The sequence below is a fragment of the Pseudochaenichthys georgianus genome, chromosome 16 (assembly GCF_902827115.2).
Source record: "Pseudochaenichthys georgianus chromosome 16, fPseGeo1.2, whole genome shotgun sequence".
Classification (NCBI taxonomy): Eukaryota; Metazoa; Chordata; class Actinopteri; order Perciformes; family Channichthyidae; genus Pseudochaenichthys; species Pseudochaenichthys georgianus.
In genome coordinates this window covers 6283637-6301016 of record NC_047518.2, presented here as the reverse complement: position 1 = coordinate 6301016, position 17380 = coordinate 6283637, and the positions used below count along the sequence as shown (strand labels likewise).

Genomic DNA, 17380 nt, shown 5'->3' with positions numbered 1-17380 from the left:
TGTCTGATGTCTGACGGTATTGAATTGCGCTCTGCTAGGTATAAACACCTCTTCCTTATCATCATGAGTGTGCAGACATGAGTAACATCCTCCGAAAACAAGACGACACGCACTGCCTGTACTCTGCTGTCAGTGTGGAGTGTTCACACTGTGACTTCCTTCAACAGTGACTAATTACAGGTCATAGGAGCTCCTCCTCCTGAAGCCACAGGGCACACACACACACACACACACACACACACACACACACACACACACACACACACACACACACACAAGATGTCATGCGTATTGTATCTGTCATCTAGACTCATGGTGTTTGTAACACAGTGTCTGCATGGATTGAGGTTGCCTGCTGCCCGTCGAGGGAGAGGGACCTAAGGCTCCTCTGGTCTGTGCTAATCCACTAAAACAACTACTCATCAGTTTAGCCATCACTTTACTTTACTCTCCTTATGAATCCAAAACAGCCTTATACAATCTTCTTCAATATTTGTAATATGTCTTGCTATTGTTTTTCTCTAATTGCTAACTTCAAATGTCCCAGTCGTTATCAACCTATCTCTGTTGAGCTCATCCCTCTCAGCGTTGACACGGCAGTGACCCCTTCCCCTACAAGGATCTTCAGCCAATCAGCACTCGTGTGTTATGTGACTTTGCATCGCGTTCATTCGTCTATCCCATTGTCCCTGCATTGCTGCATTGCTGCGAACATAGCTCAGCCTGAAACCATTAGACCAAATTACTAAATGGTTCAAATGTGCAACCACTTAAGGCTTTGTCTTTAAGAGGAGTAATCTTCAATCTACTGCGGCAAGCAAGAAGAGGCTGAGGCTGATGGTGGGAGAGGGCCCTGTAGAGACTGAACATGAGAAAAGTAGAGATATAAGCCATCTAATTCAAACAGTTCCACTGGTGTACAGGTCATACCGCAGACTCGTATGTGAGGTATGTGCGTTGACCAAGATACTTCAATGTTTCCCCTTAAAGCGCTAGTGTGTCTCTCAGTACTTTGGAGGGTCCTTGTCCTGCTTGAAGGTGAGCCTTCTCAGCCTCAAATCTCTGGAAGACTGAAAGACATTTTCCACCACTGTAGTTGTGTTGGTCACCCCCTCACTTCTGACCAGTTGCTCTGCATTTGTTCTGGCCACGCCCCCATAAAGCCCAGCTCTGTGCAGGTATGGCGTGCGCTGATCCTATGAACAGATACTGGCAGCTTGTCCCCAACCTGTTTGGAGAGATACTTAGTTGTCATGGTGCAATATTCTTGCTTGGAGGAGCCTTTGGCATTTAAATTAAATCATTTTAAATAACAGGTTTTAATGCAATAAAATAGGAAAAACACCAATGAATGCTTTTGCAAGGCTCCATATAAATAATATATAGCAAACAACTTACCTCCCAGAGTTGTCAGATATGCTCTATATTCTCTCGTCAAAAAAAACTATTGTCATATCATAACCATAATCAAGTTATTCATATGAGTGTATTGTAAAACATCCCTGTGCTCCCTCCAGAGCGAGTTACCCCCCTGCCTGAAAGACGTTGATTTGGTATTGTGTTTTCTTCTCGTATGTTCCTGCCTGTGTACATGGCATACGCTGCTGCTCATAACCAATTGCCCCTTGCGGGATTATTAAAGTTGTTGGTTGATTGATTGATAACTTAGTGACATCACTACTTCTTCTTCTTAGCAAGCACTCCAACACATTGTAAGGGATAGGCTAAGGAGCAGGACATCTCTAAGCGGTTAACCAATCACAACACAGCCGGCTAGCTAACCAATCATATAGGGCCCCTTTAACGCTTTAATAATAATTTCTCAAATGAACTTGAACTCATGACTTCACTCATGGACAAGACAGCCAAATATCTTTAGATATTTACTCAGACGCGTTGACTAGAAACCAGTCAGACCAGTAGATAGATGGATGTATGGGGAGATAGCATATTGCCGTCCAAACATCACATTCTTCAGGGCTGCATTCCTACCCTCCTGAGTGACCCGACATCTCAGCCTGAGGACTTTGATCTGTCACTGAGGTCGTTACTATGTCTACTGACCTGCTGACAAAGGCCAAGCTGACGGACGAAGAAGGTGCTCCAACGTAATTAAAGACAGCATCTCGTCTGCATTTGTCCTGCATGGCCTCCAGAAAGCTGTGAGCCATTCTGCTTGACACCTGGATCATGAAGTCGGTCAGTTTCCGGATGGAGACAGAAAATAGAGAAGGCAACTACAGACATCAGGATACTTGGGAGAAACCCAAAAATATATATCAGGGGAAAAAAGATCAGGAATGGATATGAGTGAACCAAAGAAGGGGAGGAGGGATATCCAAGAGGAACGAGACTCAACCAGCTGCATGTGTCATGTGTCGGCACATGAAACACGACACATCAGAACTCACACAACAAGAAGAGAGCAATACATAGGTGCCCTTTACTGGCATTTCATTTGTTGGCCTAAACATTTTGTAAAATAACAATTTAGCCGTCAAATGATTTAAAATATATGTTTTCATCCTAACCACAGCAATTCCAACGTGCACAAAAGTAATAATCAATGTGTTGGTCATAATGGATTGATGTTTAAGAAACTCCAAAACAGTGACGTGCATTATATATATATATACTATATATTAAATACATCAAATACATCTGGATGTTCAAATGACCCCGAGAGGAAAACTAAATAAAGAAGAATGAAAGCTCCTCTCTCGCAGAGAGTGACATATTTCAAACTTTAAAGGGGTCACATTTAAATAAAGTTCACAACATGTTAACATAAGACTGACTTTAGTCACTTGCATTGTTCTTTTACAGAATGGGCTTATTTTGATTTGTGTATCACAAAAGATTCAAATGTTGCCATTCGCATTAAGCCTTTCTATTTGTTACAATGTGATTCATACGACATGCTTGGAAGGGACCCCAGCTAATGACAGACACGAGGCTGCTTGGCTCCCCTCTGCTGCTGACAGTCTGAGGGAACTCAGCCTGAACCGCAGAGCAAGCGGCCAGCTGAAGGATGGCCGCGATAAGGACTTCTCAAGGTAACGGCACACAACTGGACGTGTCTGTGGGAAGCAGCAGCAGGAGCAGAAGTGTGTTTATTTGAATGAGCTCACAAGTGTCTCTCCTGCTTCTCCTGCAGTACACTGGGCTCGTTCAGAGTTCACACAGTGCACTGTATGTCCATGATGGATACGGTAATGATACAGTAATGCAATCAGGACCAAGTCTGCTTTGTTTCTCATTAAGAAGGCTAGCTATCTGGCTGACAAGGGCCAGGGTCACATGTGGTCGTTCCTCTAAGCATTATCCTGTGGAGATATGAAAGTGAGGCAGACACAAAGTGTGTAGTTTGAGGCCATATCAGATACATGGTGTCAAAGAGATAACAGCTGAAAGATTCCACATTGATGCTTCTTGGGTTTCAGTTGTGCAGTGTCCGGTTGTCTTTTCAACACCATGAGAGTTGATGTGGATTTATGAAGCAAAGAATCATCTAGAAAGGGGATGTGTTGGGCTTCGGAGTCCAACACATTGAGCTTGAGAGAGCTGCTGGTTTACAATACATGTAAGGAATGTGCATTATTCACATGTTCGATCCGACAGCTCGTTCGTCCAACAGTCGATCGTTTCCACGAGCGTGTGTGCCGTCTGAAACGACCACGTCTCTCCGTGTTTCACTGTCCACTGTTTGTTCTCCGATGCCTCACACACCCGCACCACATCAGGTCCCTGTCACGTCTGCCTTCTCCTTTGTCCGGTGTCCTTTTGTTCATTCTTACCTAATTACGCGATGCACTTCAGGTGCGTCCCCAGGTGTATCATTAGTGTCCAAATAGCCTGCCAGGTGAAGCACACAGAAAACACAAACAAATAATATTTAAGAAACACAACAACTAGTATTGATATATAAACATGCAAAAACTGGCTTTCTGGCTGATCTTTGTGACAATTGTGCAATGTATTCTGGTAACTACCACAATAAATACATTGTATAGTGTTCTTAACAGTATGTCAATGTAATACATAGCAATACATAGCTAGTTAATATCATAAAATATACAGTAATAATACAATAATTATACAAAAAACAACCAACCTACAAATTAACCCAAATCAAAATAAACATATGATCTAAAACAGGTGCATTTGATTTAAAATAAAAATAATAAATAGTATTAAATATTTAAATGGGAAAAAAACAGTAACAATATGTATGAGAAGAAATGCAACAAAGAAATTACAACATTTTCTTCTTATGTGTTTTTTTTTCTTTCTTGTTTTTGTCCATCCTTGTTTCCGTTGAGGAGCGTGCAGCCTTTCCCAACCTGGCCAGCATGTCTGTCTGTTGAAGCCACTTCTGAAGCCAACTGAACAGAAATGTACAGATATAAGTGCACTGTAAAAAAAAAACAAAAAAAAAAAACGTAAAAAGTATGTTATAATTCGGACAGCTGTGGTTGCCAGAACTTGACCGTTAAAAGTATAGTAAAATAAAGGACACATGACAGTTTGTTGGCATAGACGTTACAGTCAACAATTGCTTATGGTAAATAACAATGGTAAAAAGAGTTAGCTAGCGTCACGTTCAACAGAACACTTCTAACGTGCATTAAATTGACGATTTGAAACAAAACGTAACTCTCAACTTGTAAGATAACGTTAAGTTAACTTACCCTTAAATAACGACATCACGTTTTTCAGGGTCAACACAAACTGCAGAAAACAATAGAGAGAGCTGTCAGAGCGGTTCGTCTCAGAAGAGCAGCCGCTGGGCGGAGTCACAGAAACGCTCGAGAGTCCCGACCGTTAGCGCCAGTCAGAACAATGTTTTATACCGCTTTGTTTCAACTACTGCTGTCTCGCCGTTCCTCTGTGTCGCTGTCTGTCTGTCTGTCTGTCTGTCTGTCTGCCTGCCTGCCTGCCTGCCTGCCTGTCTGTCTGTCTGTCTGTCTGTCTGTCTGTCTGTCTGTCTGCCTGCCTGCCTGCCTGCCTGCCTGCCTGCCTGCCTGCCTGTCTGTCTGTCTGTCTGTCTGTCTGTCTGTCTGTCTGTCTGTCTGTCTGTCTGTCTGTCTGTCTGTCTGTCTGTCTGTCTGTCTGTCTGTCTGTCTGTCTGTCTGTCTGTCTGTCTGTCTGTCTGTCTGTCTGCCTGCCTGCCTGCCTGCCTGTCTGTCTGTCTGTCTGTCTGCCTGCCTGCCTGTCTGTCTGTCCGTCTGTCTGTCTGTCTGTCTGTCTGTCTGTCTGCCTGCCTGCCTGCCTGCCTGCCTGCCTGCCTGCCTGCCTGCCTGCCTGTCTGTCTGTCTGTCTGTCTGTCTGTCTCTCCGTCTGTCTGTCTGTCTGTCTGTCTGTCTGTCTGTCTGTCTGTCTGTCTGTCTCTCGTCTGTCTGTCTGTCTGTCTGTCTGTCTGTCTGTCTGTCTGTCTGTCTGTCTGTCTGTCTGTCTGTCTGTCTGTCTGTCTCTCCGTCTGTCTGTCTGTCTGTCTCTCTGTCTGTCTGTCTGTCTGTCTCTCCGTCTGTCTGTCTCTCCGGTCTGTCTGTCTGTCTGTCTCTCTGTCTGTCTGTCTGTCTGTCTGTCTGTCTGTCTGTCTGTCTGTCTGTCTGTCTGTCTGTCTGTCTGTCTGTCTGTCTGTCTGTCTGTCTGTCTGTCTGTCTCTCCGTCTGTCTGTCTGTCTGTCTGTCTGTCTGTCTGTCTGTCTGTCTGTCTGTCTGTCTCTCCGTCTGTCTGTCTGTCTGTCTGTCTGTCTGTCTGTCTGTCTGTCTGTCTGTCTGTCTGCCTGCCTGTCTGTATGTCTGCCTGTCTGTCTGTCCGTCCGCCCGCAATAGAGTTATTTAGACACAAGTAACACTTATAGTTTCACGTGTTGTTTCATAAGAATAGATCCTATTTGTCAAGTGTTATTACGGGAGGATTACTATTCTTGTGGTACTACTGCCTTATTAGGCCCATATTGAGCGGAGCATATTAAGACCAGAACTCATGTTCAACAACTTCCTTACTTGCAACAAATCAGCACTAATTAGAGGGTTATTGAGGAAAAACTCTCAACTAACGGCTTATTACTTGTAGAATACGGTCATGTAGAATAAGGCATTAATAAGTGTTTTATAATGACTAATAAAGAGCCAATATACTGCTAATATGCATGTTAATAAACTAGTTGATGGTGTATTTGTGTTAAATCAGCTGGTGCTGCACTTCTCAGAGGCTGAGTTACACGTCCCGCTGCCTCCTCGCGCTGCAGCCATTTCATGAAGTGAATGAGGTTTTCCTTCTATATATTTGTCCTGAGAAAAAAGTCAGAATTCTGAGATTAAAGTCAGAATTCAGACTTTTTTCTCCAAAAATAAATAAATGTCACAGCCCCCAAAAATGTTTTTCATGTGGCCCTAATCCTCTCCCACACGTGCACACTTCTATCAAACATATTGACACACTGTTCAGTGTACCCAGTTACACACAGCTGAGCCCCTTTTTAGTGTTGTCATCAGCTCCTCTCTCATTCTCTTGCTCTTTCCCTCACACACATTCACACTGACACGTGCACCCGTAGAACACCTGTCGGGCAGCACGGCCCGCTCCAGGACACCTTCGAGTCATGAGCTCATCGGAAAAGCAATTAAAGGCAGCGTAGGCCCTGCACGCTGGCGTAATGTTTTGTTTTGCTACTTGGCTTCAAAATTAACCAAACCTGTCAGAAGTCATCTGGCTGACGCGGGCTGGCTATATTATTTACTTTCTGTTGGAGAAGCTGGTCTCAGGGTCCCAGTGCTGCCTCACGTCCAACAATGAAGTGATTCTGAGGGGGCTCAAACATGAATCCTCCCCCTCAGTCTAGCTGGGGGGTGCATGGCGAGTCTCCCCCACCTCCCTTAGCCTGTCTGTAACTCTGATGGTGGGGTCGTGGCCCTTTAGTTGGGAGGTTGCGCCCTCTGTAACCCCAATCAGGGTTTTGGTCTCCACTGTGGGACGTGGTTTTTTAACTTGCACTGAACCGACCGCTCCCAGTTTATTGAACGTCATGCTTGTCGTGACTGAACAAAAGCAGATTTTGCATTTGAAAATGTTAATGTATAAATGATGTCACCTGATAAAAAGACAATATGAGGACAGCAATATGTGTGGCTGATTGCTGGGGCTGTTGGCCGAGTACATAGGAGGCTAAGGAACCGAGACAGGGTTAGGGTTAGAGGCCTCCTCCGTCTGGTCTAATGCTGTAGCCTCAGGCTGTGAGCAGCCTGATGTCAGACAGCCGTAAAACAACACCAGCAGCCCCGTGCTCTCTTTTAACTCCACAGGTCTTAGAAAAAAAAACACCTCTGACATTAATAGGTCCACTGTGGGCGCGTCAAGGTGAGTGTGTCTTCACACATGTCTGCACGCACATTCTGCGCCTTTGTGTATTTTCAAAGTCTGGGCCACTGAGAAGTGTTCTGGTGTTTTCTGGAGGAATCATTTAGGAAGTAAGAAAAACACCGCTGTTATCATTGTCATCACTTTGTGTAATTGCCCATATGCTACACTGTTAGAGAAGAAGAAACAACAACATTTAGCCGCTGCCGAGGCCGGGCCTTTTCATGGTGCTGCATGCTTCAAAGGAGGTGTCACACTCGGACAGTTATGTCAACACATTAATGAAACAAAACACATGCATGCGTGCACGGTAAAGCCTTGTTCTTCAAAGCCTCATAAGCCAGGTCAACACACATTGTGTTTCTATGCCACTGTCCAATTGGCAGAGAGACACGAGAAGAGATTGTTTGCTCTGTTAATTTCAGCAAGAGAGCGTTCTGAGTGGGGTGTGATGAATCAACATGCTCATGGCTGTCATTTGCAGAAGCCGAACAGATGTTACACACAACCACAACAAGATGACCGCTGCTGGCATCACGCTGGAAACACTGCTGATACAATGCCACTTGCTTCAGCTCACTCACCAGTCTGGACTTGGATCTCTCAAACACATCAGCTGATGATAATATATGTTGGTTATGATGGAATCTTATCTTACATGTTGTATTTGTTTGTGGCAATGACCCAGTGTCCTGCAGAGGATCCCTGATGAACACTTTCTATTCTCTTTGAGACTGTTCCACATTAAGTATAGAATGAATCAAATAACTGGTGGCAGTGTCACTTGCCTTAACTTAGCCATTTTATATATTTTAAATATCTCTGTAATATGTTTTTTAAATACACCATCCATCTAGTAAGTAATATGATTTATTATGATATGACTCATTTCTGCTGAATGTGCTTTGCCATGCTCAGTGCATCCCATGGCCCACAATGTAGGGTCAGCTGAACACACGTGGGGCCTGTCCTGCTCAAGCTGCTCGGCTATGATGACACCAAGTCAGGCCCCAGCATACGGCCTCAGCCAAAGCCTGTTAAGCAGCCACACTGTGGGATATGAGTGCAAGCCACAGGGCTGAGGTTGTGATTCTTCATCGGGAGGAGGGGTAAAGAGGTGGATGTAGGATGACAAGGAAGGGTGGAGGTATGGTTTCAGAAGGAAGGGTAAAAAGGGGTGAAAGGGAAAAAGGGGGGGCAATGAAGGATGCAAGTATGAGGAGACAGTTTGTGTTGGAGAGTTATCCATGAAAGCTGCATTGAGTGTTTTAGAATAAATTGAAATAAGCGGACACAAATACCAGTATGGCTGTTGTTAGGGACACAGAGACAAGTGGTGATGGCAGGGAGGTACGAGTCATTGGAAGAAAGGAAGAAATGTGTCAGTTTGACTTGATCCAATTTCAACGTAAATACATTTGTTCCAGAAAGAAAACATAGCTGCAGATTGAAATGCTCCTGGTCAATAAGTAGACGTACTGACATGATGCATGCATACACCATGCCATCGTACTATACTGTATGAACATACACACACTCTACATACTTTATATAAATGACCATATGCACACACATACACATGTGCTTCATATTGCTAATACTCACACAAGCACAGTCACAGGCCACACACCGCTGGACATTCTAGAATGGAGCAAATTAGAGCTTTAATTGTATTGTTCACAGGGAATAATGGAGGGAGCAACTCCTGCCAAGCGTGTGTGTGTGTGTGTGTGTGTGTGTGTGTGTGTGTGTGTGTGTGTGTGTGTGTGTGTGTGTGTGTGTGTGTGTGTGTGTGTGTGTGTGTGTGTGTGTGTGTGTGTGTGTGTGTGTGTGTGTGTGTGTGTGTGTGTGTGTGTGTGTGTGTGTGTGTGTGTGTGTGTGTGTGTGTGTGTGTGTGTGTGTGTCCGTGTTATACAAACTCTTAAATGTGAGGCAAACCAACAAGCAATCAGGCTTTGTTGGAGGTGAAATGCACACACACATTTACACTCACACACACACACACACACACACACACATTTAGCACGTTGCCTCAGGGCCTGCAACAGAAGACCGGGGTTCTGTCCAAAGCTCCATTTAACTGCTGAAAGTCCTTCTAGAGCTGAAACATCCTCCTATCGTCATGCTGGGCATTCCACGGCACGCCAGAGACCCTGCGCTAATCCTGCCGGCATGGGAATCATTATTGATAGGATCCTAATGCATTACCTCAGGGCCCGCTTATTGTTGGTAAAGATTATTATTTAAGAGTAAACCAAAACCCAGAGAAAGGCTCGAGTTTCATAGAAATGTATCAAAAGAAAATGTTATTCTTGGCTTAGTGTGACTCAACTTCGAACGGCGCCATTGAAACAAACGGTGCTCCTTGCCTTGCTGCATCAAGCGGGCTGCACACCCAGCAGCAGCAGCAGGTCAGAGGGCCTCCACTGAGAGGGAGCTCCTTGGTCACTCTATGTAGGCGGTCACTGCCTTCAGTTGATTCAGTGAGACAATAACATCAACGCTTTACCCAAAAGAAAACAACCCATTAAGTGTAACGGCCATGTTGCTTCCACATCACGACTTAAGGCTTACAATCACACCCACAGCTATCCAGCTGAATGAAGGGACCATCAGCAGACCATGTGAATGCATTGCTGGCCTTGGCTGACGTATCTTATCTCCAATGCCATTGAAGTCTGTGTGTTTTCCACAGTTGTGTTATTCCCTCTCTGATCTGCTCTCCTCCTCTGTGTGTCTGTGTGTCTAGGTGCGGTCCTGCTGGTCAGCGTGCAGGGCATATCTGTCAATGTGGACCCAGTGTTCTGCACATGGCTGTTGTACCAACCTCACAGAGGGAGCGGCATGCAGCAGGTACCTGCTCCTCATGGCAACATGTTGTACTGTTGGTGTTCCGCTTGTTTAACTTGAACATGGCATCTGTATTAACAGAGCACCTGCAGCATATTATACTGCTGCACTGATTGTTAGCAGCTCTGGAAAGGAGCCTGAAGGGGATGTACATGTCCCTCCCGCTCCATTGCTTTGCCTGCTACCTTTTCTTTCAGTGCTCTGCTCCCTGTCTTCCATCCACTCTCTCTATATGTATTTGACGGGGTCATGGTGATGGTTATGGACATTGAATGCTCTGTGCCTACACTACACACACTACACACACACATGCAGACATGCTTACTTTAATTGCCTGGGATAAAGCACATGTTCACCCCATAAAGACACATACATATATATAGGACATGAAAGTATCATATTGTAATACTTTAAAAGTAGTTTTTTTTCAACAACTTGCTTTGCTTCATGCCTCCTGCTGTTTGGAACGGCTGTCAGCATACATGTGTGTGTGACGGACACACAGAGAGGGGTTCATTGCACCAACTCCTTACTCTTGAGCTTATTGCTGTACAGGGGTAAACAGATGTTATGAGCTGACCTGCTGCCAGTGTGAAGAACACACAAAGATGGTGTGTGTGTGTGTGTGTGTGTGTGTGTGTGTGTGTGTGTGTGTGTGTGTGTGTGTGTGTGTGTGTGTGTGTGTGTGTGTGTGTGTGTGTGTGTGTGTGTGTGTGTGTGTGTGTGTGTGTGTGTGTGTGTGTGTGTGTGTGTGTGTGTGTGTGTGTGTGTGTGTGTGTGTGTGTGTGTGTGTGTGTGTGTGTGTGTGTGTGTTTCTGTGAGCTCAACTGCCTGTCAGGGCCGCTTCTCAAGGCTCTGCTGGTTTAGACAAGTCCTTCAGCTAGAGGCCACACATCAGCCTGTGAAGGACAGAGGAGAGGACCATGACCTGTTGGACCAGGAAAAGATGAGCAACAAGGAACTTAGGACAGATGGACAAGGGAAGAAGGATCTGTGTGTCAAGCGTCAGAGAGATGTAGCGTCACAAAAACCTGGAATTGGGTTAAAGAAAGAAGAGATTTAAAGTCAAGGGAGAGAACATGAAAGCAAGACAGCGTTGAGAAGGTGCAGAGGAACCAAAGGAAAGTTAATGTACATGTCAACTGAAACTACCAGAGCAGGATACACAGATAGGAAACCAATCAGAGGAGCAGAGGGAGCTTGATGGGGAAACGGGGGATGAAAAGAGAGTTAGAGGAAAACATCATTGGAACCAAACACTGGCTTTGGCTGCCTGCACCCCTCAGTGTGCGCGGTCGAAGACACACACCATGTCATCCGTCAGGAAAGAGTTGTTGTCATCATCGAGTACGCTACCCATGGAGCATGGCATATTAAAATGTAGCTATGTATATTTTCCATGAAGTGTACAAACTGAATTATACAATTTGTTTTTAATAATCGAGCATTTTCCTAAACCAAATGAACCTACAAAAAATGTGTGTTTTCAAGCTATTTTAGTGTGAATAATATTGTATTCTCTTTGGTTGGTAAACAATATTGTGTTTATACTATGGGTGTAAACAAGAGGTCTTTCTAATTAAAATCAACCTCGTCTTTGCAGATCTTTACCATACTTTAATGACATGTTCAAGACAAATGTAAGTTTGGGCAACTAATGTACTTGGCTACAGTTTACAATTCACCCGATGTTGCAAGTTGCAAGAACCTTGATGACTTGGCATTGTTCCTCTAGCCAGTAGTTTGAAAAGCATGATGTCATTTTGGAACCCATTTTAAATCTAACCACAACCAGCCTGGGTCCCGACCGTAGGTCCGACCCAGTCATTCAAAGACAACTGCATCAGTGTGTGTGTGTGTGTGTGTGTGTGTGTGTGTGTGTGTGTGTGTGTGTGTGTGTGTGTGTGTGTGTGTGTGTGTGTGTGTGTGTGTGTGTGTGTGTGTGTGTGTGTGGTGTGTGTGTGTGTGTGTGTGTGTGGTGTGTGTGTGTGTGTGTGTGTGTGTGTGTGTGTGTGTGTGTGTGTGTGTATTACTTGACAAACAGAAATGTGTGCTCTGTCTCCTGATAACATGCTCTTTTAAAAGACTGAATATGCAGTCATATGAGAGACCATAACACAATACCTTTCCCATGAACTCATCCTGTCGGTGCTCACACATGCTTTGATGTCATTGCAGGCTCCAGGTTTAGTTCCGTTGGCCAAGAGGAGAGAGGATGAGGTGACGTTGGGGAGTGCCCCCCCCCCCAAACTACCCCCCAACCAGGCCTCTGACTACGCCAGCAGCCCTGTCAAAACTAAAACAGTGACAGGTAGGTTTACCAACCGTGAGCTGTGCCGTGGGCGTGCTGTTCATACGGCTCTGACACTGGTCTTAACACAACAGCGTTACACTAGCTAGGTTTACACACACAGGGAACAGCGGGATGTAAGTAAGAATTAGTATACACATGGAAACTGCAAAGACATTTACTTTCCCCTTGCTATTTGGAATAACTACCACTGTTTCTATGTTTGAGGATATGGTCTGCCAAAAGTGGAATAACAACATTTCACAACATTTGTGTCTTCTTTCTATGCAATAAATCATGTTTTTATTATTATTACATAACACACGACAGCTCGCTGACACCCGAGTGAACCCGTTTCTAGAGGACATCACATATTCTGTTTTCCTCTGCTGCAAGGAGAACTGTGAGCTCTGGATGCCCAGCATAGATGAGTGCTTGGCTGTGCGGAGCCTGCCTCCATGCCAGTTTTCCGCTTTCTAGGCCCCCTGTTCAGAACTAACACGCTAAGGGCACACACACTACTTCACAGCATACACGCTCATATCAGGATCACAATCATACAGGCAAGCAGGGTTATACATATACTGCACATATGCACACTTGCTCTCAGACATTCTCCCACACCAATGTAGCGTTGCTGTGGTCCTTCCTTTGAATTCACTAGAACTCCACTTGTCTTAGTAGGAGCTCTGAACCCTTTGACTGAAGATGGACGGAAAGGAGAACCAAAGCGAAGGAGGAGGAATTGATTGAGGATAGATACAGTTCAGCATCTCGTCACAGATTTGGATTGTTGCTTTAGATGAACAAAGAACAAACTAACAGTATCCGTAAGCTTTTGAAGTATCCTTGATGTTTGTCCTTGAAGACAAACATGGCTACTGACAGTCTATCTCCTGCATCAATGGAGTACACACTTCTTCTTTTATCGGTGTGATGAATCTGTTTAGTGGACCTCAGGGAGAGTTATGTGAACGAATACCAAGCAAACACACACACGCACACACACACACACGCACGCACGCACACACACACACACACACACACACACACACACACACACACTGTACACATGTATTCTGGAGCAGCCAGTCTGTTGAGGAGCTGTCCTTGACACAACACAGAGCTTTACTGACTGCAGACATGGTTCCATGTAATGCTCACGTGTGTGTGGGCCGAGCAGCCCAGCCTCCTGCCGTGTTCCCTGTGCATATTCCATTCATGTGATCCAATGCAACTTGTTGGCTAGCCTTTTGTAACTGAATTAGTTTCAAGTAAAAATAAGGATGAAATATGTAAAGAAGGTCTTCCCAGCCTCTACTGTTTGACTCCAGGTCTTCTGCACACATTTAAACAACATGTGAAACGTTACTTGCCAAAGCAGCGCCGCAGTCAGGGGAAATAAGCAAGCAGTTGTTTTTTCTTTCTTTTTTGTCCATGAGAAATGTGTTCCCAGCAGCAGTAATGAATCCCTGTGTTGGGTGCAGTCATCCTGTAGCTGTAAATAACATGTTGCGTCTATGACGTCCCCCCCCTGTCAGGTGTTTTGACATTTCAGAGTCTAGAGAAGGCCATTAGGGTTCCATCCCTGCTTGCTTTACAAGCTCGCAGCTGAAAGGTTGTGCCGCCTCTTCCTCCTGGCTTCCCCTATGTTCCTTGTTTCATTCAAAATCTGCACTAATGTCTTTTCCATAGCGCAGCATCTTTGCTTATTCACATCTCTACAGTACATCGTCTCTCATGAGGGGTCTTCAGTAAGCATTCCCATTGGCTCCAACACTAAACACATAGCTGCATCAGGCTGCAGCTTCTCAGCAGCACTCCACTTACAGTGACTGCTCCTCTGCCTCCAAACTCCTCTGTAAAGCGGCCTCTCTGTGTGGGTAGCTGTCTGTTTGTCTTTCCACGTTGAACTTTTGTTTATCCCATGGTGTTTTTTCTCTCTTAGTCATGCTCTCTCTCGCAGTGTTGTCTCTGTCTAACGAATAGGTGTTTGGAGAGTCCTTTTTCTAACTCTAGATCCAACCCTCAGTGCCCCTGCCCCCACTCCAAGGCTTTTTGTTGGAATTCCACTTGCAGTTGAATGACCAGCGTCTCTGGAAGTTGCTGCAATGTTACAGGAGTAGATCTAATGCAAAGTTACACATTGTTTCCGCGAGCAATCGGAAAAGGAAAAAGGGCAGAGGCATGCAGCCCTTTTGGTTTAATCATGGTGCAACAATAAGCCTCCCTGCAGTCAGATCACCACTGAGGCTCAACAACACTACAGAACCTTCCACAGCACCTTGTTACGTAACAATACATCCTTCCTGCAATTAACAATGGTGTCACGTTGTATCTGAGACGTCTTCACCCTTCGGATGGGCCAATAATGAAGAACGTTATCATCTGTTTTGGTTTTGGGTTGTGGTGATAATTCAAACACTTCTATACATGCATACACATCCTGCTCCACCTCCATGTTAATTCTTCATATTCCCGAGGCTTTGCTTGTCACAGTGCGATAATACTCAATACCCAGAAACCTGATATGTGCACATATCAGGTTTCTGTGAGCGCCCCAGTCACCTCGTGAGAAGAGCTTCTGACATGCAACATGTTATGATTGGAATTAGGCGCTCTAAAGATGATTTATGAATTGCTTTTCCATGTGCAGCACATGGTGAATGAGGATCTGGATGTTTAAAGAGGACAGGAGCTCTCTCTGGATTAGCTGTTGTGTTGAACACGGTCAGCCCTTAGATCCACCTCAGTTATTCATGTTTGCCTGTAGTGTTTATACTGTTGACTCTCAGCTGGAAATAAAACTGTATTGTCTGCAGGTTGCATTTCATCTTTAAAGTGATTTATACACAGCTGTGATCTGATGCATTTTTCAGAATCTATTATTAAGTGCTGCATGTTTACCCCTGGACATGTGATCCAGCTGTGGAGCTTAGGTTGAATCAATAGCCAATACTAATTGACTACAGTTTAAGTTGGTCTGACTATATTTGAGAAACCATCATTGTGTCATGATGGACCTTGATCCCAGCAGCAATGAAGGAACAAGGTTTTCAAGCTAAATAATAATTGCCCTGAGAATTTAATTAAATGTTTCTTTTTTTTGCTAAATCATCATTTGGCATTTTCCTCAAATGCTCCAAAGTGCTTTCTTTTAATTAACATTTCTTCAAATAAATGTCCAGGTTTATTACATGGCTGATTTAAGTTGCAGGGTTATTTCCGCTATATCATCTGTCAAGCGACTTTTAGGGGGTTGTAATCACTGCAGCTGAAGTTTTATTTTCAGTCTTCAGTCATGATGAAACAGATGAGAGATATGCCAGTTGGAGTCAACATGTCTTTGAACCGGCCCGAGGAATAAAGACGTCAGACTGGCAGACAGCCGCCCTGACTGCCACTGGTGTGTCCCTTCAGCTTCAGGAGACATCACCAGGGTCTCATAGGGACCCTTACACTGGCATTTTGTTGACAATGAATCAACCTTGGGTGTATTCTAAATACTTAGCAATGAGTTATTGTAATGTTTGTATTTCGTCAAAGTCCAGGATGCTCTCGTGAAGCTTTCCCTTTTGTCGTTTGTAAAAAGCTGCAGATTTTAAATATGCCGCAAATTAAGTATTCAAAACTACTTCATCAACAATTATAATCCCAACTGCTAAAATGCTGATGAATCCTTTAAAATAGTGTGTGCATTCTTCCAAAGATTGTTATAGAAAACGTAATATTGCACAATACTGTTCCAACTTTCGCCCTCCTGCCGTGGTCAGAGATGGTCTGCGTCTATTCCCATCATGAACTACAGACGTCAATTAAAACAAATATATAAGTTAAGTCTTTGCTATTTCCATAGTGTGGTTGTTTGAAATAGTATTACGAGATGAAATGACTCCCATTAGCTGCTTATATGGAGTATGGATAGAGAGCTGTGTTTTGTTCCGCCAGATTATAAACTGGCCAAAGCCGTCTCTTTCTGTGCCGATTGATTATCAAAGTTTTCCACTGGAGCTATTGATTTCCCCACAGAAATGACCTTGGGGAAATACAGAATAAATCATAATCCACATGAAGAATCATTTTCAGAGCGTGTAGCAGTTCAAAGCCTCCTCAGAACAATTGCAACAGCTAGATGTCCCTGCTTCCAATTGGCCATTTGAACACATGCCTGGCACTTGTATGATGTAAAGAGAGTGTTATGTTGTTTTGTAACCACACTCAGCCTAGCTACAGTTTCGTCGTAATCAAGGGGGACTTTCCTGCAGGCTTTTGTAAGGTGCCTGTTAATGTGTAGGCAAATGTACAGAGACACACAGCCAGTTCATTGCAGATCACTTCCCCAGAAAGCACTGAGGGCAAGGTGATATCATACCGGCTGTGGGGCTGCCCAGCTCTGTCCCAGAACCCATATACACTCAGCTCCATTTGGCAACAGAATCTTTGCCTCTGCCGATTCCTTTCTGGCTTTGGTCAATCCTCATGTTAAGTATATGTATACAGGGAACATGCTGCAGGACACCGCTGCCTCTCAGAACCAACATGGGCTGACGTGACCAAAGCATGTTCCGCATCACATGGTCACATATATTACATTTAGTTTGATGTTAAAAAAAGTCTGCAATTAAGATTGGCTCTCTTCCACATAAGACATCTACATTATTTGTGTATAGTTTTGTTTGTTATAATTCTATAAGCTGGACACTTACTTTGCACGTGCTCGTCTTTTTGTGTTGTTAATTCAACATGTATATAATTCTATGGCTCTGGTTGGCTTTTATAATGGTATAATGGTTGACTTAATTATCTGCTGGATAAACTAGAGGCTGATGGTTTGACTAGATTATAAACAAGTCAACACAAGATCATTGAACACAC

General features: G+C 44.2%; 1 protein-coding gene across 1 annotated transcript in view; it reads left to right on the top strand.

Moving 5' to 3' along the window:
- LOC117460531 (intermembrane lipid transfer protein VPS13B) overlaps positions 1 to 17380 on the top strand; it is a 424908-nt gene that overhangs the window by 179803 nt on the left and 227725 nt on the right. The window contains 2 exon segments of the mRNA XM_071205797.1: positions 10115 to 10218; positions 12394 to 12526. Coding sequence (XP_071061898.1) covers positions 10115 to 10218; positions 12394 to 12526 — 237 coding nt within the window.